Source organism: Mytilus edulis, chromosome 6 (genome assembly GCF_963676685.1).
Source record: "Mytilus edulis chromosome 6, xbMytEdul2.2, whole genome shotgun sequence".
NCBI classification, from domain to species: domain Eukaryota; kingdom Metazoa; phylum Mollusca; class Bivalvia; order Mytilida; family Mytilidae; genus Mytilus; species Mytilus edulis.
In genome coordinates, this window is record NC_092349.1 from 64964699 (window position 1) to 64991392 (window position 26694).

The following is a 26694-nucleotide window of genomic DNA, read 5'->3' on the forward strand; positions in this document are numbered from 1 at the left end:
CCTCGAATTTGACATACACAGTCATCCCAGTAACAGAATGTATGATAAACGAGACGATTTTAATTTTGAAATTATCAACTTCCCCAAACTAAGTAGCAATATATTAACTTCACCTGCATGTGGGATATTTATTTTACAACTTATTCGAATTTCAAGAGCTTGCAGCTACTACTAGGACTTTGTAAAACGTCACCAGTGTCTAAGCAGAAGTTCGATTAATCAGGGATATGTCAAAAAACGTCTCGTCCTTATTCTAAAAAAATCATCGGAAGGTATCAAGACCTTGTTGATAAATATTCTGCATTAACTTCACAATGATCTTGATGTATATATTCTGTGTACTGAAGTTCTTTATCATCTCAATAACGTGTGTTATTGTTATTTCATTTGTCTTTGCTCCATTATTAATAGTACTTTTACTGTTTGGTCTGTTTTCTTGGTATCCATGTGACGTGGCTCTGTACTTATACATCCTGTCAATGTGTTGTTTGTATTATCTTTCATGTTTGCTGGTGGGTTTTATAAATATTTTGATATGAGTGTCGAAACGCGCGTCTGGCGTACTAAATTATAATCCTGGTACCTTTGATATCAATTGAACGTGTGACATTTTGTTTTTCTTTGGTAGATATGACGTGGCTCTGTACTTTTAAAGATCCCGCCATTATGTTATTGTTCTATTATAATTTTGAAAATACTTTGAACAACAAAATTATTTTACTCGCGTAATGGATACACCATATATAGATTCTTAAAATTCTAAAGAATTGCTGAATAATTATAAATCTCGGTCTTTTTTCTGAAATTAGTTCTAACAAAACTTTTAATTTTTCAGTCTTGCATACAACCATTCCCCATGTGAAATTATATTTTGAAAATACTTTGAACGACCAAATTATTCTATATATCTTATTGATTACTGTGTCATGTTTAAACTTTTACAAAAATCTTCACCTCTGAAACAACAGTGCCAAATTTTACGAAACTTGGCCACAATAATCATTGGGGTATCTTGTTTAAAAAAATGTGTCCGGTGACCCGGCAAACCAACCAAGATGGCCGCCATGGCTCAAAATAGAACATAGGGGTAAAATGTAGATTTTGGCTCATAACTCTGAAACCAAAGTTTTTAGAGCAAATCTGACATGGGTTAAATTAATTATCAAGTCATGATCTATCTGCCACAAAATTTTCAGATGAATCGGAGAACCCGTTATTGGGTTGCTGCCCCTAAATTGGTAATTTTAAAGACTTTTTGCCGTTTTTTGTTATTATCTTGAATATCATTATAGATAGAGATAAACTGTTAACAGCAAGATGTTCAGCAAATTAAGATCTGCAAAAAAGTCAACATAACCAAAATGGTCAGTTGACCCATTTAGGAGTTATTGCCTTTTTTTAAGTAAATTTTTAACAATTTTCATTAATTTGGTTAATTTTGGTAAATTTTTACCAAATAACTTCCTCTGTTACTAATGGGCAAAATTCATTATAGATATAATTGTAAGTAGCAAGAACGTTCAGTAAAGTAAGAACTTCAAACACATCACCATCACCAAAACATAATTTTGTCATGAATCCATCTGTGTCCTTTGTTTATTATGCACATAGACTAAGGTTAGCGACACAGGCTTTTTAGAGCCTCTAATTTTATAATGTAATTTTGGTCGTTTATACTCTTCAACTTCGTACTTTATTTGGCCTTTTGAACATTTTTGGATTCGAGCGTCACTGAAGAGTCTTTTAGAGACGAAACGCACGTCTGGCATAAATATAAAATTCAATCCTGGTATGTATGATGAGTTTATTTACTAAACTCTTAAAATAAACTGGTTTTTTTTCAGCAAAAGATGGAACACCTTAGTTTTATCAAACAAAACTTTAGGCAGTTAGAATGTCAGCAATTTGTTCCTGCACCAAATCAACAAAAAATAGAGAAAACAGGAGCCTTAAAGTACGTTTTGTAATGGATGTGCATGACATTACAAATAATTTTCAATAATTGTGTATTCCCCAATATCTAAAGATATGCCTAATGCGCAGATGCATTACTGTGTGGCATATTCAAAAAAGCTGTTGAAATTGTTAAGGTTATAATGTAATACATGTTGATGTAGCTTCGTTATATGACCTCTTCTAACATGTGAAAGGAGAAGAGGATAGAAATTAACGAGACGGTAACTGAATAAAAAAAATGTTGACATTTTTTCCCGGTTTATTTATATTCACTAATTTCCATATTCATGTGACAATATAACAATATGACAATAATGACACATACATACAAATACACCTTACATGCATCTACAACTATTGAAACATCTCACTCAAATATACAACTGAACATACTTGTACTGTTGTATATTTTGGCGAGATATTTATTTTTATAGTGATTAAGATTAATCTATATGTTGAATGTTATTTTTGTCATTTTTACCTATTTTTCGGTTTGTTTTGTTGGCACATGGTTGTCAATATGATGGAATTTTGTGCGACTGTAATGCAAGTGAGATGTTTAGCTAGCTATAAAACAAGGTTTAATCAACCATTTTCTACTTTAGGAAATACTTGCACCAAATGAGGAATATGACAGTAGTTATCCAACCTTTTGAAATTTTTGAGCTTTTGATTTTGCCGTTTGATTACGGACGTTCATTTTTGATTTTTTTTAGGTCACAATTGTTGTTAATTCTACTTTTTGTTTATCACAATTAATATATTAAAAACGACACTTCAGTAATCAATAAAGAAATCCACTTAAGGAAAAAAGAACAATGTGTAGTAAATAATACTTGCAGCAAAATATGACAGCCATAATATGAATGGTACATTTATGTTTTATAACATTATTCGTTTCATAATCCTGAATATTCATGTCAGATTTGCCACCGTTCTTTAAGCAGATCCCATGCTTTATCATGATCATCTGTCAACAGAAAGGGTTATATTTTGTAATGAAGGAACCTGATAAAATGAAGTGGACAGTAGATAGCAGATACGCAACAATTATGTCAAGACAACAAATGTAGTCAATAGTCTAAATTAAAATATTAAAGACATATGTCAAAATGAAAAAAAACAACATGTTGGATTGACTATACCCTTTTCTGCCTTTTAGAAACACATTATTTGTCAAATTAAACATTTTTTGTTTAATCTGATTGTTTAAATTTGATTTAAGATGTCACTGTGGAGAAGTTTTAAAAAATCATATTCCATATGAATTTCACCTATCAACCCAAACTGGAAAACGAAAACCAACAACAAATAGATACGAGAACTTAATTCCATCTGGTATGTTTAAGGATACTTTACTTCTGTAAAGTAACTTACATATTTTATTTTAGATGTCAGTGTGGAGAAGTTTTAAAAAAATATATTCCATATGAATTTCAAGTTTCGACTCAAACGGGAAAATAACCAGTACAACCAATAAATTGTAAATCTGTCTTTGAATTTGCAGATTTGGGTAAAGAACTAGACCGATTATTTATTGTGATTTTACAATTCAAGATGGTGGCATATCCTGAACTACCTTAATTATTGTACAAGTATATTTAGTACGTTCCTAAATGCAAAAGCAATTATAAGAACTAACATGGTTGACATAAAGTGTTCTGGCTGTTTTAAAATTTATTGGAATGGGGAATTGGTCTATGGTAGGGAGAAGTTGCAATCATACCATATTTTGTTTTCTTTCAATACATAAAAGTCGATTAGCTTTCAATTTTGTTTGATTTTTTTTATGAATACTTAAGTACTTAGCAGATTTCAATGTGTTTTATAGATTTAAAGCCTTTTATTGATCTCAACAACCTTGGATCTAAACCGACTGAAAAGTTTCCTCCTGTGGAATGGAAAGCTGATCAGGCTATCAAAGTAAAAAATACCACGTCTTTTGGAAAAATTAAATTTACAGGCATGGAACAAGTTGGTGGCAGGAAACCTGCAAAGGTATGTTATTTAGATTCAGTTTAAAATAATAATGAATTAACTCGTATAATCTTTTAATAACCGATTTTTTTATCGTTTTCATGCCCTGACTTTAAATCAATGCTTGAAAATTTTAATATGTTAATTCTGATGACAAAATGAAGATACAATCCTGTATTGCTGATTAAGAAAAATGCACAAAAATTTACGGTTGAAGGAAGCATAAAAACGTATTAAAATTTCAAAAGGCATGGTTAGTTGTCAATTTGACTGCTTCTTTTTTCATATAACAATCTAGGTGTTTTCTTTTGGTACCATGATATTTTGTATTATTTTCTGAAACATACATTAACATTTTCATTGAAAACCTAATTAACTCAAAAACAGGTTCAAGTGTTTCCGATTTGAATTTCATTTGCATCCTTAAATTATGTTTTACAATTTTATTGTCCTTGATTACCTTTTGCCGACGAAAAAATATAAACATTAAATACCAATTGTTCAGAGAATAATTGAAGGTCTTTCCACATGAAAGAAATTTTGAAAACAAGCCAATTTTCTCAAACTATAAATAAATGGTTTTGATATGCTTCAAAGTGGACTAAAGGAGATAATTTGCTACTTCTGGTTAAGAAAATGTTACTTCCTTTCTCAAATGATAGCTTATTTCACTCTGAATCCAAAAATATATAGTTTCTATATACTTTTATGTGTACAATGGGAGATAATTGGCAACTTCCGGTATATTGAAAGTTATCTCTTGTATTAAGTGATAGGTTTATGTATCTATTTTACAAAATATATTGATTCCGAGGACTTTTACATTTATATGTACTTCCGTTTTTCTCAAGGTCACTTCCGGATGTCATTTTTCAAGGTCATATGTCATCCAAACTTTTGTTAAAGGTCACATGTCTTCATAATGAACCAAGTTGAAGAAAAAATCAATTAACCTTATAATTAGACATTTCAGGGACAGTAACTCCTATTAGATGCCATTGGATTGTTTCAGATCAAATGTAACTTATCATCATAACTATAAAGCAAACATTTTTGCACTTGTTGTTTTATATGTACCTTTTTAAGTGCATGAGTAAATGCAGAAATAAGCAAAAGTCAAAATTTAGAACTTGATCTTGACCTTTGACCTTGACCTTATTTTCTAATGTAGGACCCAAGGACCACAAATTAAAAGGTTGCAGGGTTATACGCTTAAAGGTTTATTAGATAAAAAAACATACAGATAAATTTATTTTGTAAAGGTAGATAATTCCTATAAAATTTCATCAAATTGCTTCGACCCAAATTAGCCAAAAATTTCTGAAAATGTAACGAATGATTTAAATCAGGAATTTTGTCGATATACTTTTTTTGTAACGAAGGAGATGCACACATTAGATAAACAGTGAATAGGGAGATAACTCTTAGAAAGAAAATTGTTCGTCTTAGCAGAGTGAAATTTAAAAGCGTATAAACTATTCGATACAGCAAGTGGAAATACCTAATAACGGTTCCTTCAGATGATACAATTTCTTAATTCACACATTGAAACCTATTTTCGTTCTAGTACTTACGTTTAACAGATGAAGAACAACCAGATTCAGTTGGCCGGGCTATAAAGCTGATGAAAGACCATTGGAGAAATATGGAACCAATTACGCCTAGTCTGATCATATCTGTTGTTGGTGGTGCTAAAAACTTCAAACTTAATGGTAAAATGAGGGAAACGTTCCAGTCTGGTCTTATTAAAGTAAGTAAAGTGGTCTGCTGTAAAATAAGGGAAACTTTCCAGTCTGGTCTTATTAAAGTAAGTATAGTAATATGTTGTAAAATAAGGAAAACTTTCCAGTCTGGGGTTATTAAAGTATGTATTGTGGTCTGAGGGAAAATGAGGGAAACTTTCAAGTCTGGTCTTATTAAAGTAAGTAGAGTGATCTGTTGTAAAAAGAGGGAAACTTTCCAGTCTGGTCTGATTAAAGTATGTATAGTAATCTGTTGTAAAATAAGTGAAACTTTCCAGTCTGGGGTTATTAAAGTATGTATAGTGATTTGAGGTAAAAGTAGGGAAACTTTCCAGTCTGGTCTTATTAAATTAAGTATAGTGGTCTGCTGTAAAAAGAGGGAAACTTTCCAGTCTGGTCTTATTAAAGTAAGTATAGTAATCTGTTGTAAAATAAGGGAAACTTTCCAGTCTGGTTTTATTAAAGTAAGTATAGTGGTCTGTTGTAAAATGAGGGAAACTTTCCAGTCTGGTTTTATTAAAGTATGTATAGTGATCTGAGGTAAAATAAGGGAAACTTTCCAGTCTGGTCTTATTAAAGTAAGTATAGTGATCTGAGGTAAAATAAGGAAAACTTTCCAGTCTGGTCTTTTTAAAGTAAGTATAGTAATCTGTTGTAAAATAAGGGAAACTTTCCAGTCTGGTCTTATTAAAGTAAGTATAGTAATCTGTTGTAAAATAAGGGAAACTTTCCAGTCTGGTCTTATTAAAGTAAGTATAGTGATCTGCTGTGAAATGAGGGAAACTTTCCAGTCTGGTCTGATTAAAGTAAGTATAGTAATCTGTTGTAAATTAAGGGAAACTTTCCAGTCTGGTCTGATTAAAGTAAGTATAGTAATCTGCTGTAAAATAAGGGAAACTTTCCAGTCTGGTCTGATTAAAGTAAGTATAGTGATCTGTTGTGAAATGAGGGAAACTTTCCAGTCTGGTTTGATTAAAGTAAGTATAGTGGTCTGTTGTAAAATAAGGGAAACTTTCCAGTCTGGTTTTATTAAAGTATGTATAGTGATCTGAGGTAAAATAAGGGAATCTTTCCAGTCTGGTCTCATTAAAGTAAGTATAGTGATCTGTTGTAAAAAAAGGGAAACTTTCCAGTCTGGTTTGATTAAAGTAAGGATAGTGATCTGCTGTAAAATGAAGAAAACATTCCAGTCCGGTCTGATTAAAGTAAGTATAGTGATCTGCTGTTAAATGAGGAAAACTTTTCAGTCATTTAAAATGTACACCAAAACGTTTCAACAGAAGTTACAAAACTGTCAATAACCATTCTTGAACCTGTTTGGAGCACCCACATTTTTTATGGGTTCATGTTTTTAAATGCCAAGTTTTACGCGATGTTTATAACTCCAAGTTTGGAGTTATTTCAAAAAGGTATACCGTAGAAAAACTATGTTGTGACATAGTTAAGAACTCAAAGATTATCGTCTGCAGGTTACAGCTGGTATACACTTTAAATTGAACTTAATGACCTGTACCAAGTTAAGTTTGTTTAGCTGTCTGTAGTTCTCCTAATCCTTAGGTGTAGCATAACGTAGTTTGCGCGAACTATAGTTGCTTGCGAAACAGTGCTTGACCGGAAATTCGACGTGGCATGTTCTAACAACTGTAGAAACACTTATGATATGTGAGTTGTAAGTTGATAGAACTTGGGGGATAACGATTGTAGCTGTTAACGAGAACGCGAGTCATTGATATTATTTTGAACTTCAGGAATGTGTTTGTCGCGAAAACAAATATAATTTTTACGGGCATTCAAAGTAAGAGATTTAATACGTTTCATTATCAATAAACATCTAGAACGATCTTTATTAACAGTATATACTGTGGCTTCACTGTCCCATCGAAATAGGATCATTTAGTAGTGAATGATACAATAAGATTGCTGCAACGACTAAAGGATAGAGTTATAGAAAAGCCATGGAATATTTCTTTTTCAATGGAGAAAATAATTCATCCGGCCAAGGAGAGCAATACAATGTCCCCTTGAAATAAGCACCATTACCAATGATAGAAGTCGCATCAGTACATAATTCGAGATCCCTAGCACTAGTACAGTCAAAATCATCAAACATGTTAATACCATTTTTGTTTACAAAAAACAATATTACCAAAGAACGCAAATCGGTACGACAGTGGTCGTTCATAAATATTTTGTTTTTGAGATCCTTCACAGTTGTTGATAAAGATAGCAGTTATGAAACAAATGAACGACCCGGAATTATAACCCGTCCCACATGGCAACAAATGCCCTAACAATTATACTAGTTAACGTACGGTACAAGATTAAAAAAAAATCATTCTTGATCAATTCACTAATGCGACTTGTTTTATCTAAATGCACGCGGGTCTTTTCCGTATCATATATAATACCCAAACATTACTTATCTGTATAAATGCCAACAACCGTATGTTTAGCCGGTGGAATGTTTTAAAAAGAGTAGTCATCAATGTCATAGTTTCGTCTGCGCAAGAATCGGTTGAAATATATAGTCAAGAAATCGTCTTAAAGGTATAATATATATTAAATTTTGTAGATAGTAGTAGCTAGCCAACAAATTGCTGTGAATAAGTTATCGAAAATAATTTTCAAACTCCTGCAGCCAAAATGCTAGCCTATTAAAGAAATAAACTGACGGACTTAAAAACACAACAGATATTTTTTTTTTCTCCATAAAATCGTGGATTATATTCGTGTTATTAATAATTATCAGGCTTTCTGTACTTTTTGAAAGAAAAAAAAAACATTACCTGAGTTTCCTCAGACATTATAACATCGCGGAATTTAGGCGTGGCGCTTATTTCTTGACACGAAATTAGAAGCGCATACATGATTTGTTTGGTATTTGTTTCTTCGATAAACATTCCTTGAATCCATTGCCAAGTTTTTATCAATATATAGATGTTGATTTTTTTGTCACAACAGAGAACTCAAAATTGAAATTAAGTCATTAGATAATAACATATATAAAGTAGTGCACGTTCTTTCGAGAAAAATTTTGAGGTGACAAATTACTTATACGCCCCTGTAGCAGGTAGTCATCACTCGTAAATGACCTCATATTGGTCCTTTCAACATTTAACGCCATTTGCAACAGAATATAACGGCCACAACGTCAGTTTTTACCAAGTCGTTGGATGTATGTCATTGCAGGCACGCGTTATCTACCAAAATGATTAAAATTATGTTAACAGTTATGATCTGACCGCTTGATGTCTGATAAGCTATGGATTCTCGACGACACACAGAAAGAAAAACAAACATCCGAAAGTCCTTATAGATCATTGAGAGAAGAACGAGGAATCAAATGCACCTGTCGAAACAATTTTAACCCAAATTTACTGTTAACATTATTTTGTGGGTGTTGTTTATAGAAATGAATTTTGACACGAACAAAAATCTATCCTAAAAAAAAAGACCAAAGGACAATGATGTAAAAAGTTAAAGGTCAATGTACAGCCTTACAAAATTATTGAATCCATAAAGATCAGATGCTGTAAAAGCCGAAAAGGGCCCCCGAATGAGGAAATGTATTACAATATGGAAAAAGAAAACCAGCGATCAACAGTAGCGTAGTTAAAGCTTAATTTTATATTACATTTATTCTTAGAAGGGTTGAACCTTAATGCTTAATCCGTTTACAAAAAGAAGAAAAAAGAACAAACTGATAAAAAAATAAGTTAAATGCTTCAAGAGTTTGTATTTTATTTTAATTTTGCATCTCGTTTGGATATTATTATCTGTTGTTTATTTAGCGTTAAGATATAACATAGCTAATTCAAGTTTTTTTCAAGAAACAGTTGTCCAATAATAGGTGACTTAAACGTATCAATTCAAGAATGTCATTAATTAATATCTAATAATGTTACATTGTCGTTTCCATTTTTTAAATCGATATAGAAGAAAAATATATTATATATCTTAGATATGTTCTCACTATTATGCAACATAACGAATATCAACTGATCGATATTTCTTTGATTTCAGTAAAGATAAAATGCAGGATTTAGTTCCTTTGTGAGATACTAATTATATTTGACGGTTACAAAGGAATCACGGTTTCTCATTCGTACCAATACAATAAATGCTGTATGTTATTTTACAGGCTTCGCAGACTACAAATGCTTGGCTAATTACATCAGGATTCAATATGGGAGTAATGAAGGAAGTAGGATTAGCAGTGAGAGAAGGCCAGTCATTCGAGTGGTATAAAGACAGATTTGCCCATGGTCTGCCTTGTATTGGAATAGCTCCATGGGGATATGTTAAAAACAGAAATTGTCTGACAGACCACGTTATCAATGTAGAGGTAAAGTTTTACAGTAGATTCATGACTATTCGTTGGTTACCAATTTTCAATGATTGTGTTGGTTTATCTGGTGACTAGTGACGTTTTGCGTTTTCATGTTTTCCTCCTTCATATTCTATAGGGCGAAAAGGTGAAAACACGGAATCGCGATGTCAAAAAACGCAGAAATGCAAGTCGATTTTTTTTCTATCCAATTTCGCATTTTCGACTTATATATCTTGACTTATCGCATGTATAAGTTCGCGTTTTTGCGTTTTTGTCACGTAAGTAATCTACTTGCTGTAGTCTTTTTATTGTTGAATTTTTCTGAAGGAGATGTTTCATCGTTATATTTTATTTTTATTGAGTTACAGATTAAAGCTAGTGATAAAAAAGTAAATATGAAATTGATCACCAAAAGAAAGAGTACGCATATACGGTTTTTAAGTTTTGATTTTAGCACACAAGAAAATAAAGTGTTTTTAACACTATTTCAAATTTGCAAAGAAGTGTTTTTAAAAAAACAGAATTTAAAGAAATAAAATCCTTATATAACATTTTTAATGTTACGACCTCTTTATTAGGTCATAAAATACACCAATTGCATAGCAAAGAAGGAAACTGCTAAGTTTATGCACTTTTCCTTCAGTATTTTATTTGTTGCCATGATAAATAATAAGTATGTTTTTCTTTCCTGAACACTTTGCACTTTTTTTGTCAAATAAAGCCCTTATAACCTTTCATCTTTTGAAATATAATGTTTGGATTGCGTGATTTTACATGAACGATTTTTCCTGATCACATGATTTCCTCATAGTAACATATCATAGCTAGTGTTAGGCCAATTATATGTGTAATGCAGTTGTATTAGACTTGGCTCATCTCTACTCCACGGATATTACTTAAATCAGCCCCTCAGTCATGTCTTATTAACACCGAAAAGGAGGTAAAAAATACCAGAGGAATATTAAACTGATATAAATCGAAACAAACAGCTGACAACATCATGAACAAAAACGAAAAAGACAAACAGGCGAACACGTGTACACAAAAATAACATAGAAGAATATAGACTTAGCATTACCAAACCCACCAAAAACTTGAGCTCCGGAAGTGCAAGGACACAGACATGTGTCGTGTTGCTTATGTCAGTACAATCAGGTAATAAATTTAATCAGGTAGGCCACAGTCGTGAAAAAGGAACGAGATTGTAGTTACGACATAAGGAACGTATCTGCTATCATAGGTCAAACAGATATTCGATAACGGTCAACCAACTCGTAATGGTGTCCGTAAAATTTACGGAGGGATGATTTCAACTCCACCATTTGGAACTCTTGGTTTAATAGCTTCCTTGAAATCATCACTTTGGTCGTAAAGTTTTGTTTTCAACAGATCTTCGTTTTCGAGTCAGACTTACCTGTATCGCTAGATCGATGGGATAAATGCGTTCAATATAGTAATAAAATTTTGAATTATTTAGTAAAAAAAACATCATCTATATATCGAAAAGTGAAGCTAAAGGATACTGATATCTTCGTTTCTGTCTCCGAAAAAAGTGCCGATATGAAGTCAGGATAAGTTAACAAAAAGATGGACACAGGTGGTTTCCAACGGAATTTATTAGTTAATGTTTGTAGGAGATAAGAGTCTATGAACTTAGCCTCTGTGATGTTTTGTTTGTCCAGGGACAATGTGAAGCTGTGGTGGTATATATATAAGCGTGCTCACAAAAGTTCCTTGATTTTTAAAGAGATATGCCATTTGGAAATATATCAGTTGGATAAGGACTGGCTACTGTGATACCTTTACTGCAGTTTTAAGATTAATCATAAATGAACAAATATGGCTGTATTAACGCATCCAAAACAACTCTGAGTACAGACCAACCTGTGCAGTTTGAAAAGTTGTAAGGCTTGTCATCCACTAGATATATAAAATTTAAAAAACAGATTAACAGAAGTTTTTTTATTCTTTTAAACGGGGAGTTTATCTAGGGGAATGATTATCTACTTATCTTTTTAGGCCTTCTCTTACATTTATATTGTAACTTGTATATTTCAGGGAAAGTTTGATAAAATGGCTGAATACTTAACCGGTAATGTGATAGAACATGCAAAACCTGTGCCACTGAATTCTGATCATACACATTTCATCTTTGTTGATGATGGATATAGAAATTTGTATAGGGGTGTAGCTAAATTTAGAGCTAGATTTGAAAAGAAACTGTCTGATCAAATAGAAAAAGGTAAGAGTTAATGTCAACTGTTTGGAATGTGAAGTTAAAGATATGATAAAAACAGCAACATGTGATATAGTTGTCAATGAGAAAACGATTAACCAAAACCTAGAAATGGAAACAAAATAGATCACTGTTTATTCTGTATCAATGAGCATGAACGATTCCTTACATTAAGCCATAAAGACCATGTATAACCTGTAAATAATACAATCTAGCTTGTATTTTACAGCAAAACTGCTTATCAATTAAAAAAAAAGAAGACTCACATAGCCTGTCGTTTATTTTATACACTGCAATTATTTAAAATAACCATATACTTTTTTAAAGAGCAACACTAGCTAAAAAATAGTTAACAACATGTTAATGGTTTGTGATACTGTGGATACACAATCATTCCTGGGATATCGATGTCTATGGCTAAAGATTAACAATATATCTATAAGTGCATGGATGTAAAGATTTGCACAACATCACAAAATCGATAAAAAAAACTATGAAAAGACAGCTTTTTATTTTAAGATATTTATCAACAAAAATAGATATCCACAAAATAATGAATCAACAGTATCTCTTATTCGTTATGTTATTAGTTGAAACGATATTTAAGAAGTTCAATGGTTTGAGTCAATCTCTTAGGACTGTTGATATTTTCGTGCCATGCCGCTAAATGCCAGGGGCTCTCAAGTAATATCCTTTTTAAGGTGGAAAATTAATTCCTTTAATTGTTCTTGCTGCAATTAATTTCAGAGACAAACAATGCGTTAATTGCTTTGTATTAAAACATTGACTCTTGAATATTAAATAAATCGGGTACCAATGTCCCATTTACGCATTCTTCTTTTATTTCTTTGGACAGGTGGAGAGGGAATACCAGTTGTATTGATTGTAGTAGAAGGAGGTAGGGATGCTATAGAGGATGCTAAAACCTCTCTGGAACATAATAATCCTGTTATCTTATTTGAGGGTACTGGTAGAGCTGCTGACATACTAGTGTATGCTTTCACCAATCCAGAGAGAAGGTTAATGCATCTCTCATTACACATGTTTAATTTTAAAATGCATGCTATTCTTGCTGCTTAACCTACTACATAAGTAATCATTTGTCATTGGATCATTTCGGTATGTTTTATAATCAATCTATTAATGTTTTGTTACTTGAAAACTTGAGCAAAATTAGGGTCAAAAAGATCAAGAAGTAAAGGATAGTTTCATCATCTTTACAAAAATATGATAATATAGTTTAGCACTTAACATTGCTTAAGTGTTTTGTTTTGCTCTAATTGTTGAGTGTTTTCTTTGATTTTAGTTTGTAACCAGGATTGTTTTTATCTCAATCGATTTATGACTTTTGAACAGCGGAATACTTCTGTTACCTTTATAAAGGATATAAAAACACTTATTTTGGTTTAAAGAACCAAAAATTTGTATAATGAATTAATTGGAACACATGTTTACTTTTTCGAATTTCCCCAATTTTGTGATACAAATGAAAGTTAAAGAAAGTATTTGAGACTGATAAGAAATAACATAGAACATGTTTTCTTTTTGCTATGTTAATGTAAAACAAACCACCCTGGTTCCAAAAAAGAATGAAAATAATGAACCAAAATGTCCACTACCGGTCTCAATAGATCGTTGATCCTAAATAAGGACACCAATTTGAAACCAGTCATAGGAACATTTTTTTTTATTTCCATGTTTTAATCAGGACTAAGATTCGTAAGTTGATAAAGAATGCGTATTTTGAACTGAAGCCAGCAGATAAGGATGATCCTAAGGCTAAACAGAAGGCTGAAGATGGGATCAATAATGTGTTTGAAAGTGTCAAGAGTTGTATTGCAAAAAAAGATATGGTAAGCAGTTGATTCACACAAAATCGTTGAAAGTCTCTGTACCACTTCACTCTGATTCAAACACATATTATCTGAAACTTTTATTATCAAGATTCTTGATTTCTTGATAGACAACATATTCATGATATTTGTAACGTTTGGAGGATGTGTATTTCAGCAGACTGTTGGCATTCCAATAGAAACTAATTGTGCCCTTTTTCTTGTCGACTTGTTTCTTTATAATTATGAGGCTGACTACATACAAGTACTTCGTATGAAGAGAGATAAGAAGTTGGCATTATCCTTTAATTTTTATTTTCCGCTATATAGATGATGTACACTCACTAACTAATTCAAAATTTGATGACTATGTTTAACGAATCAATCCAATCGAACTAAAGATAAAGGATACAACAGATACAGTTAAGTCTGTATCATAACTTGTCTTACATGGAAATTGACAATGAGGGGCGTTTGAAAACAAACTTTTACGACCAGTTGTGAATTTTTCATGAAACAACATTCAAGCAGCGTTTGTATACGGAGTATATATCTCCCAATTGGTACAGTATTCCCGAGCTTGAAATTTGAAATGTCGAGATGCAATCTGCCGTTTGTACTTTTGCAAGAACGTTTTATTTTTAAACCTTGATTTTCTTCAAATACTGATTATTATGTTGAACCATAATGACAGAAAGTCTTTTGTAAATTTTTTTAATTTATCAAAATCATATTAATTTTGATTACTTTATTCATTAGTTTGTAAGAGTTAAGTGTTTAATTTTAGATCAGTATATTTCATATAAACAAACACGAAGAACTGGATACTGAAATTCTGAAGATTTTACTTAAAGGTATATATAAAAATATATGTTTATACATTTCATAAACAACTGACAAATTTAAAGGATGATAATATCTCATAAACAGGCATAAATAATTATATTTTGCTACAGAAGAGTAAAGATGGTTTCATACTGTCAAATTTTCAATATCACCTCATTCACGTTATGTGAAGTTGAGATAAAAAAAACAACATTTAAACATATATGGTGATGTAACTTACCAAAATAATCTACATATGAAGATACACACAAACTATTAGAGTAGATTATTTATTTCAAAGATCCACTGTAGAAATAATCTGAATATCTGAATATTTTCCGGCACAGTGATATATAGCTATATATCTATAGATGTAAGTATTTTTGTACAGACAAATGGTGTACTGGAACGTTTTACATGCTTTAGGTGAAGTCATGAGGAACCTGTATCAATTGCAGTTATCCAATATCTGTCTATAAAACTCATGTACTATCTCAAATCTATTTCATCGTTTGATGTGTTTTATCATTGGTTTTTCCATTTGATTAGGGACTTCCGTTTTGAATTTTCCTTGGAGTTCAGTATTTTTGTGATTTTACATTTTACAGCTAAGGTTGGTGAAGTAACAGAAACACAGAGAATAGAGCGATTAAAACTGGCTCTGAAATGGGACAGGGCTGACATAGCACAAGAAGAAATCTTCAGAGAAGATGCTTTTTGGAGTAGAGGTTGGTTTTACTTGTACAGAAAGAACATAACAACTTTTTTACCAAATCGTTGTGAAACAGGGCAAGACAAATATACTAACTATCACTTCATCATAGTTTTTCCACATCAAATCGTTTATAACCTGAATACATGAAAATCCACAATATATTTTCACATCAGCTAAATGATACACTTATCACAGCGATTGAATCACAGGGGAGACAAGTTTTCACAGCTGTAGGGTACTGGTACGATTGACAAAAACATTTATATACTAAAAGTCGAGATCATTAGAAAAAACAAAAACTGTTCTCACCTTTTTCTCTTTTATCGATAGAACATCATATCAAAACAATGAGATCTTTTAATTCACCATGCGCACTGAATTTTAAATAAATCCATATTTTCCTTTTAAAATATTGTCCATGTTTTATAGGAAGATTTGATGAAGCAATAGAGACAGCCATACTAACTGATAATGTAAAGTTTGTACATATAATGTTGAACGAAGGAGTCGTGATGAGAGAATTTCTCACCAGCAAACGATTATTAAAACTTTATGACTTGGTAATATTTCATTCTGAAAATATTTGTTTTTGTTTTTTTTAATTAATATAAAATGTGTCAATGAAAAGTTCGTTCACGTGATCTTTGAAATAGATATCCATAGATTGCTTTGTTTGGCATGCGCCATTTTGATTTGTATTTGATATACTGAAATATGAATAAATCATTTATTTAGTTCAGTTCAATTGTTAGTTGTTCATGTTTTAGTTCTTTTTTCTATCATATACATGTACTTTCACACATAATGACTTCACATTTTGTCAGCAGCTTAATGTTCTATTCCTGTTTGTTGATTCTGTCAACTAATAAATGGTAGATAACTGGAATTGTATTTATCTAAAAATTTGAGGACAATATTTACAAGATGTTTCAACTTAAATATTGAGTAGTCCAATGACAAATTGTTTTATATGGTGCTATATAAATGATTGTCTTTTAAAATGTGTGTAGTTACATCAAATAAACCTTTTTGTAATTTTTATCAATTTTAGGCATTGAAGGAAATAGATATAAATAGCATGCCTTTTAAACTGTTAATCACTAAGCTTGGCATGAGCGAGAATGAAGAAATGAAAATGGAGAAATTGTCTAAAATTATGGTTTTGTTAATGGACAAGTTTGATTATGACATGAAAGAAGAAGAAGATACCAGTGATAATGATAATGCTAATGATGATGAAAGAAATAAGTATGAACACTTAAAATATCCATACAAACAATTACTCATCTGGTCAACACTACTACTTAGGTAAGTTTCTATAAATGTATATACCTTCAAACAGGACAATTGAAATATCCATATCAACAGTTTCTGACCTTGTTGGTGTTTATACCAGGATGGACCAATAACTGTTAACATCAGAATTGAAGTATAGGGGTAATTTTCACGTTGCAATAGACTTTTTAATGAAAACCATGATTTAAATTTAGTGTATTCATTATTGTAAAATGTTGACTACTTGCACAAATTGAAATCAATTACATGATGTTTACCATAATAAAATCACTGCTGAAGTAAGGATTGTAATAGTTTTTCATAATTGAAAACTTGATTCTGTTGGATGTTTTGGCTTTAATTAAAACATCCCATAAATGTTTGTATTTACAATATTTGTCCATTAGGTGAAATGTACAATCATGTTTCGATTCAAACGGTATGTAGAAAGCGATAATATACTGGTGCAACACATAGTTTTGTTGATTTTATTTAAATGAAATCATGATTGATCATCACATACCTTTTATTCATGCTGACCATACTTCTTTTTGTTCAGAAAAAAACTCAATATCTGACTTACCTAAGTTTATTGGACAGCGGATTAATTAAGACGTATGAACTTCTCAAAACGAAGTTTGAAATCCATATATGATTTTTTTATGTTTTTTCTTCATACAATGTTATAAGGGGAAAACCGTAGTTTTGGCGCATATCACATGATAAGAACATAAGTCTTTTGACTGTAACACATGTGTAAGACAATGAAGTTATGAATGAAATTGATGAAAGATAATACATTTGTTTATCAACAACTGTATATTTGAAAATAATAAGCTAGCGTTGTGTTTCTACGCTAGGTTAGTATATACTAATATAGCGTGCAAATTAATTATTTTTGTTTGTTTTGTCTGTCCTTATATGAATCCTGTATATCATTATCTTGCAATTTCAATACAAGTCTACAGTTACATTTTTTTTTGGAAAATATTTTTTGAAGAAAAATTGTTCATGTTACGAGAGATGTCTGTTATCTCGAATAATTATTGTTCAGGTTTCGAGTGATAAATTTCTTCTTTTAGAGGTGTTGGTCATATTTTAAGGAAAATATTTCTTTTCTAGAATAAGGTGTCATCTCTTGAGGGAGGTTTTTATTTTCCTGAAATAAGGGGCACATTTCTTATGTAAGTTTAAAAAGGGGGAATGTGGTATAAATGCCAATGAGACAACTGTCCACAAGAGCCCAAAATGACACAGAAATTAAAAATAATAGGTCATCACACGCCCGCAACAAAGAGCAGCGCCCAAACCGCATAGTCAGCTACAAAAAGCCTCAAAATGACAAATATTAAACAATTCAAACGAGAAAACCAACGGCCTATTTTATGTACAAAAATATTATTTGTTGTAAGAAAATCTGAAACGCATCAACATACAACAAACCACTGAATGACAGGCTCTTGACTTTGGAAAGGCATATACATACTTAAAGTATTTATTCAAACTGTATGTGTACGCCTAAACTTAACCCCTTATATGTCTTCACAGCAAACAATGTATAAATACATTCTCATCAATGATTATTTGCTTTTTTTATGTTATCCATGTTATCTGTGGACTGAGTCAAATATGAATACTTTTTTTTTTAAATTTTGTGCCCGTCGGAATACGATAAATGGGACATGGAAATACCGTTGTATCTTCGTCGTGTTTTTTGTCTGTCCGTCCCTCTTTCCGTCCGTTCGTTTTGTTGGTCTCACAGGTACCATTATTTTAAGATTTTTAAAACAACAATTTTAACTTAAGGTTAAAAACAGCAATATCTCTAATTCTACGATGGTGGATGATCAACTTGTTTTGAAATGTGTTAGCGCTTTGAAGGGAATAATTATTTCAAGTTGTTTTTTTATGAAACTTATACTATGGTTTTATATTAGTAATATCTCGACAGGTTGTGTAAAGGTGAACGATCAACGTCTTAAAAAATAATTATAGACCGTAGTAATATAAAATGTGCGCAACGCAGGGGACATTAAAACTCTGTTTTCTTATTTTACAGAGAGTTCGATGAATTAGCATTAGACTTACTAGACGAATATCATACTAGAGATCCTATCACAGCTATGCTGATTGCTGGGAGGAGATCACCAACGTGGAGTAATATGGCAAGTATGCAGATGGCAGCCTCTACTGACAATAAGGTAAAAAAAACAAAACATGTATTTAGCTTGCACAAGTTTGAATAATTATATAATCAAAGTTCAATACTACAAGAACTGTAAATATATCAATAAAACAGGGAAAAATATACTAAAAGAATATCCAAACTCATTGGTCGAAGACGAATCAATAATGTTATTGCAAAAGGGAACACATTTATTCCATAAAAAGTCTCATGGGAACAATACCCTTTTTTATTTCACATATATAACCTACCAAATTAGACTATTTACCGGATTTGTAATAACACGACGGGTACCACATGTAAAGCAGGATGTGCTTATCCTTCGGGAGCACCTGAGATCATCCCAAGTTTTGGTGGGTTTTGTATGGCTAAGTTTTTAGTTTTATATGTTGTTTCTTCTGTACTATTATTTGTCTGTTAATCTTTTTTATTCTAAGCCATGGCGTTGTCAGTTTATTTTCTATCTTTAAGTTTGACTCTCCCTTCGGTATCTTTCGTCCCTCTTGTATAGGGACTGGCCAAATATGATAATTTAGTAGATTTAGGTTATTATGTAATTTGGTTTTGTATCCTCTTAATGAAGTCGTGAAGCATTGGCATAGCCTATTTCTATAAATATTATTTGGCCCTGTCTAATTATTTATGGTATATTGCCTTTAAACTTTTTTGTAAGTGTTGAAGTTTGAAAATAGACCATTTGAAGGAAAACCACTAATGTCAATGATATTCGGTATACAGATATGTCAGCACTAGTGAATCACAGTTCTATGAAGATATTTTGACCTCACCTTCTCAATAGTGTGAATTGACTTTGACCAAATGTACTGTTTATCTATGTTTAAATTGTTCAGGTCATTTAAAAAATAGCATGAAGCCATTGGTTTTTTATTGGTTCTTACCACTGTAATGAAAGACTCATATGATGTTTGCCTATAAAGGATAATAAGAATGCAAGATGCTTTTTCCTATCAGCAACATGTGATAAACTGAATATTAACATACGCATGTCAGAAGGGGTAAATATATGTTTGGTTTGTTTATTAAATATCTTACAATTAACATTGATTTGCCATTATTTTTAGACAGCAGATGGCCAACTTTGCATTAAAAATGGGAGATGAACTGTTGACAAGTACAGTAGCAGCTTCCAGAATAAATTTCTCTTTACTAAAATATACACACATAAATGAGTTATCTGTCGAAAATAAAGTCTTAGCACATAAAGAGTAAGTAGCTAGAGAAAGTGTATTGTGTTCTTAAAAAATGATTCTTATCCATGAAAGAGATTGATGAAGTTTTTTTTTGTTTCATTCTAGGCTTAATCATGTTTATTTTTTGGCCCATTATTCTTAATTCTGAATATTGTAGTACCTCATTATTGTTTTTTTACTTTTTCTGTACTTTCCCCCCACTATAATCCACTCTATAAACTCAATTACATTAGTCCCCGATATTGTCAATTGTACCAAATCTTTTGAAAAACATCTAAAATGTATTTGACCTTCCTTTCATTGTTAGTACATCAACGTATCATTTATGCCAGGACTAAATTTATTATATACACCAGACACGCGTTTCGTCTACAAAAGACTCATCTGTGACGCTCAAACTAAAAAAGTTAAAAAGGCTAAATAAAGTACGAAGTTCAAGAGCATTGAGGACCAAAATTCCTAAACGTTTTGCCAAATACAAGTAAGGTAATCTATATTCCTAAGGTAGAAAAGCTTTAGTTTTTCAAAAATTCTAAATTTTGTAAACAGTTAATTTATAAATGTAACCATATCTAGGATAATTCATGTCAGCACAGTGCTGACTACTGGGCTGGCGATACCGTCGAGGAAATAAATCTCTACCAGCAGTGGCATCGACCCAGTGGTTGTAAATAAACTCATCATAGATACCAGGACTACATTTTGTATATACGCCAGTACATGCGTTGAGTTCTTTGGTTTGTAATTCTTTTTGTTTGTTTTGTCTGTTCTTATATGAATCCTGTATATCATTATCTTGCAATTTCAATACAAGTCTACAGTTACATTTTTTTTTGGAAAATATTTTTTGAAGAAAAATTGTTCATGTTACGAGAGATGTTTGTTATCTCGAATAATTATTGTTCAGGTTTCGAGTGATAAATTTCTTCTTTTAGAGGTGTTGGTCATATTTTAAGGAAAATATTTCTTTTCTAGAATAAGGTGTCATCTCTTGAGGGAGGTTTTTATTTTCCTGAAATAAGGGGCACATTTCTTATGTAAGTTTAAAAAGGGGGAATGTGGTATAAATGCCAATGAGACAACTGTCCACAAGAGCCCAAAATGACACAGAAATTAAAAATAATAGGTCATCACACGCCCGCAACAAAGAACAGCGCCCAAACCGCATAGTCAGCTACAAAAAGCCTCAAAATGACAAATGTTAAACAAGTCAAACGAGAAAACCAACGGCCTATTTTATGTACAAAAATATTATTTGTTGTAAGAAAATCTGAAACGCACCAACATACAACAAACCACTGAATGACAGGCTCTTGACTTTGGAAAGGCATATACATACTTAAAGTATTTATTCAAACTGTATGTGTACGCCTAAACTTAACCCCTTATATGTCTTCACAGCAAACAATGTATAAATACATTCTCATCAATGATTATTTGCTTTTTTTATGTTATCCATGTTATCTGTGGACTGAGTCAAATATGAATACTTTTTTTTTAAAATTTTGTGCCCGTCGGAATACGATAAATGGGACATGGAAATACCGTTGTATCTTCGTCGTGTTTTTTGTCTGTCCGTCCCTCTTTCCGTCCGTTCGTTTTGTTGGTCTCACAGGTACCATTATTTTAAGATTTTTAAAACAACAATTTTAACTTAAGGTTAAAAACAGCAATATCTCTAATTCTACGATGGTGGATGATCAACTTGTTTTGAAATGTGTTAGCGCTTTGAAGGGAATAATTATTTCAAGTTGTTTTTTTATGAAACTTATACTATGGTTTTATATTAGTAATATCTCGACAGGTTGTGTAAAGGTGAACGATCAACGTCTTAAAAAATAATTATAGACCGTAGTAATATAAAATGTGCGCAACGCAGGGGACATTAAAACTCTGTTTTCTTATTTTACAGAGAGTTCGATGAATTAGCATTAGACTTACTAGACGAATATCATACTAGAGATCCTATCACAGCTATGCTGATTGCTGGGAGGAGATCACCAACGTGGAGTAATATGACAAGTATGCAGATGGCAGCCTCTACTGACAATAAGGTAAAAAAAACAAAACATGTATTTAGCTTGCACAAGTTTGAATAATTATATAATCAAAGTTCAATACTACAAGAACTGTAAATATATCAATAAAACAGGGAAAAATATACTAAAAGAATATCCAAACTCATTGGTCGAAGACGAATCAATAATGTTATTGCAAAAGGGAACACATTTATTCCATAAAAAGTCTCATGGGAGCAATACCCTTTTTTATTTCACAAATATAACCTACCAAATTAGACTATTTACCGGATTTGTAATAACACGACGGGTACCACATGTAAAGCAGGATGTGCTTATCCTTCGGGAGCACCTGAGATCATCCCAAGTTTTGGTGGGTTTTGTATGGCTAAGTTTTTAGTTTTATATGTTGTTTCTTCTGTACTATTATTTGTCTGTTAATCTTTTTTATTCTAAGCCATGGCGTTGTCAGTTTATTTTCTATCTTTAAGTTTGACTCTCCCTTCGGTATCTTTCGTCCCTCTTGTATAGGGACTGGCCAAATATGATAATTTAGTAGATTTAGGTTATTATGTAACCTTCTTTACCGACAGTACCTTTCAATGGATTTGCTGATACCATTTAATTTTGTATCGTTAAGTTACTGTGTATAAGCCAATGACATTACATGAGATTTATTAACGGGCCTGCTATTTCTTTTGTTGCAGACCTTTTTGGCATCGGTTGCATGCCAAAAGTCTATTAGTTCATCATGGAAAAAGGGAATAGGGTCATCCTGGCAAAAGGTAAGCATTTTTAAAAGTGATTTATAGAAAAGCAATATTTTGATATGAGCGTCACTGATAGTCTTGTGTAGACGGAACACGCGTCTGTCGTACTAAATTATAATCCAGGTTTCTTTGAAAACTATTTACACTACTGGGTTGATGCCACTGCTTGTGGACGTTTCGTCCCCGTGGGTATCACCTGCCCAGTAGTCTATAAATATCAATAAAGTGGTAATTTTTTATCAATTTCCTTTTGCCTTTTTTACTTCGAATTTTTCGAAAAACTAAGGATTTTCTTATGCCAGGCATAGATAACCTTAGCCGTTTTTGGCACAACTTTTTGGAATTGTGAATCCTCAATGCTCTTCAACTTTGTACTTGTTTTGCTTTATGAATATTTTGATATGAACACCACTGATGAGTCATGTATGGCCCTAACGCTTATCTGGCGTACCAAATTATAATCCTTGTACCTTTGATAACTAATAATGCATCAATAAAACAATTGCAACACTTTTTGGATTGAAAGAATTTAAGATGGAACATATGATGCAAAATTGTATCCATTAAAACGCAAACCAACAAATAATATCAATGTTTTAAGTATCAATCTATGATAAAGTATTTTTTTTGGTAGATTTTAGGTTTTTCATATGATCATTTATCAACCTGAGTTTTTGTACAGGTATTTCTGGTGAGTTTGTTCCCCTTTCTGGCAGCAACACCTTTCCTGGATATACACAAACTTGGAGACAACAAGATGTCACCTACTCATAAGTTCCTGACGTTTTTTTCTTCACCAATAGCAAAGTTTACTTACCACTCCGTAAGTATATGTGTTTACATAAAAAAACAGTATTTTCTTACTATTCTGCTGAAATTTATCCAAAAGAGTTTACTTGAAAAAAATCAAATATGACAGATAACAAAAGTCCTTTTTTAGATTGAAATATTACAATTTTACATTGTAGACTCTAGACAAAAAAAAATGTCCACAAAAGGAACGATTAATGATGATTTTGTTTTGTTACAATTTTAAAGTGAACATTAATCTCAACTTTCTCGCCAAGTCTGTTGTAATGGTTTGAATTCCTGTTCTTATCTACAATGTGAGAGTCTTCGGATGAATATGCCCATATACCAAGTTAAGCGACAGAGGCTCTGTTTAAAAAAAAAGGGTAGTCAGACGTGAAAAAAATATAGAATTAAACTTATCTTCATGATATTCTCTGTGAATATGTTCAATTATGAACGAATTATAACTGATTCGAAAGCATAAGGAAAACAATATGTCAATATATAGTTGGTAATCATACTTGTTATTGTTTTTACATGCATTGAAACAAATATTCATGTCTATACTAGGTGCTGAAGATGTATTTCTAGATAAAATGTTACATACAGGCAACACATTAGTGTTTTCATTAAAGTTTAAATATTTTCAATTGATATTTCAGTTGAAGTATGTGGGATTTCTCGTTTGCTTTGAATGTATTGTTTGTAATATTCATATATGAATTTGATGTTTTCGTGCTGTTAATCTTTTTTGCACATGTTTTTCAGTTCATGTTTGATTCTATCTACTTTTTTTGTATTTTGTGTTCAGTTTATGTATTTTGTGTTTCTGTTGTTGTTCGAATATTTTGCATACGTTTTTTAGTTAATGTATTTTAAAGAAGTTTGTGATTCATATTTTTTTAATTGTTTTTTCAGTTGATGTTATTGATATTTTTTATTGTATTTACATATTTTGTATGGAAATGTCTATAGTTGATGTTTATGTTTTTATTTACATATTTTGCGATTGTTTTGCTGTTGATGTCATTGATGTTTTTGATTCTATTTGCACATCGTTGTTAGTCATGTATAGTACGCGCACCCTTGAAGTCCCCTCAATTAGTGAAAAATCCAGTTCAGTTTAAAAAGTCTAAACCAGGGGCTTCACATTCCTTATCTAAGCACTAGTAATATATTATAAAAGAAATCTTTGGGATGTTATGAAATAAATGAAAATAATAGATCGAGCCTTAACTAATAACCTTTTCAAAAAATGATATTGGATATGTTCCTAACGTCGTAACTACAATCCCCTTCTCTTCCACGAAAGTGACATACCGAATTAGACTATTTAGCGGATTTCTTATCACATAAGTAACACGACGGACTCCACATCTGGAGCAGGATCTGCTTACCCTTTCGGATCACCTGCGATCACCCCTAGTTTTTGGTAGGATTCGTTTTGCCATTTTTCTAAAAACTTTTCTATGATTTTTAACTAAATTGATTAACTATTCATAATTTTAATCCTATATATTTCCTTCTATGAATCATGTTGATTCCTAACACTGGCCCAGGTTATAAGCAGTAAAATATTTGCGAGACGAACTAACTAAAGTTATCATGAAGGGCAGATTAATTCACTTATGAATTGAATACCATCTTAAAATGTTGAAGAAAGCTTTTATTCCTAATCTTCTTAATGACGCTGCAATTTTCGAATTTGAAAAAATCGATACACTTGCGCGAGTGCATTTGAAATGGTGTAAGCCTATTTTAAAACAAAAAAAGTAGACTCTAAATTTCATGTTTTATGAAGAACTTGCAATTTTGAAATACCCTATTTCTTCAAATGCGAAACTACTTTGAATAACTCAAATGAGAAAAAAATATCTTGTATACTTTATTAAATATTTTACATCACTTATAACACTATGGTATCGGAATCAAAGTGATGTTGTTTATTGAGAAAATATTTGATGATTGTGGCATGTCAAATATATGTCATTGCCATAATTATTCTAAAAAAAAATTCAATTAAAAATCAAACAAAAAATAGAATATCAATTTCGACAAGAGTGGTTTGCATATTAAAATTGAATCTCGAGTTTCTTATTAATAGATTTATAAAATGTTTAAGACTCAACACAAATTAAAAAAATTATTTGTAATCGTCGTTTGCCTGTACAGACGGGAGGTACCGAAATGTATCGAGATTGGAAAGATCTTGTAACCTCTCTTGAAATCTTCTTATAATGGTGATGCATAATGTCTTGTAACTTTTCAACATAGAGGGAGGAAAGAGTTACCACACTTTTGTACAAAAAAACTGCTAATATTTTATTATCATCGATATTCTTATCTGAAAATGTTCTGAACTGGAAAAGATTTGTAAGATAATTAGTGTATGTCCATCCGGTTAGAGACATTTTAATACTTTTATGTTATAGAAAATGCACATTTTAATGTTTTTCTTGTCGTAGAATACACCGAAGTGTGTCAGGATTGATCAAATGAAAGACCGACCGTAACCTTAAAATATGCATTATCTGACTTATATATTATCCAACAAATACCATTTTTATAAAGATTTGAAAAAAATAATATCCTTTTTTGAGATTCTGTTGAAGGTTTTAATACACCTTACGGCTCATTTAGAATGTGAAATAAAACTCACTAATTGATCTATAAATAAACCTTTTAAGAATTAGTATCCATACGCACTAAAATAATACTGTTAAACGCAAACTCTACCTCAAGAAGTGACTCAAATTCATAGTTGTAACTAGAACTCTTCCTTTGAATGTGACATTAACTCGAAGTCCAACTCGAAACTCAATGCTTACTA

General features: G+C 31.6%; 1 protein-coding gene across 1 annotated transcript in view; it reads left to right on the top strand.

Annotated features, from left to right (window-relative positions):
* The window catches only part of LOC139528964 (transient receptor potential cation channel subfamily M member-like 2), a 42595-nt gene extending 17809 nt beyond the window's left edge, over positions 1-24786 (top strand). Inside the window, exons 3-20 of the mRNA XM_071325209.1 lie at positions 1845-1954; positions 3182-3294; positions 3788-3954; positions 5501-5683; positions 9817-10020; positions 12064-12247; positions 13098-13260; positions 13950-14094; positions 14861-14927; positions 15507-15626; positions 16043-16173; positions 16665-16921; positions 20156-20299; positions 22197-22338; positions 23010-23087; positions 23755-23895; positions 24527-24531; positions 24783-24786. Of these exons, the coding sequence (XP_071181310.1) occupies positions 1851-1954; positions 3182-3294; positions 3788-3954; positions 5501-5683; positions 9817-10020; positions 12064-12247; positions 13098-13260; positions 13950-14094; positions 14861-14927; positions 15507-15626; positions 16043-16173; positions 16665-16921; positions 20156-20299; positions 22197-22338; positions 23010-23087; positions 23755-23895; positions 24527-24531; positions 24783-24786 (2352 nt within the window). The 5' untranslated portion in view covers positions 1845-1850. The remainder of the gene's footprint in view (positions 1-1844; positions 1955-3181; positions 3295-3787; positions 3955-5500; positions 5684-9816; positions 10021-12063; positions 12248-13097; positions 13261-13949; positions 14095-14860; positions 14928-15506; positions 15627-16042; positions 16174-16664; positions 16922-20155; positions 20300-22196; positions 22339-23009; positions 23088-23754; positions 23896-24526; positions 24532-24782) is intronic.
* The last annotated feature ends 1908 nt before the right edge of the window (positions 24787-26694 follow it).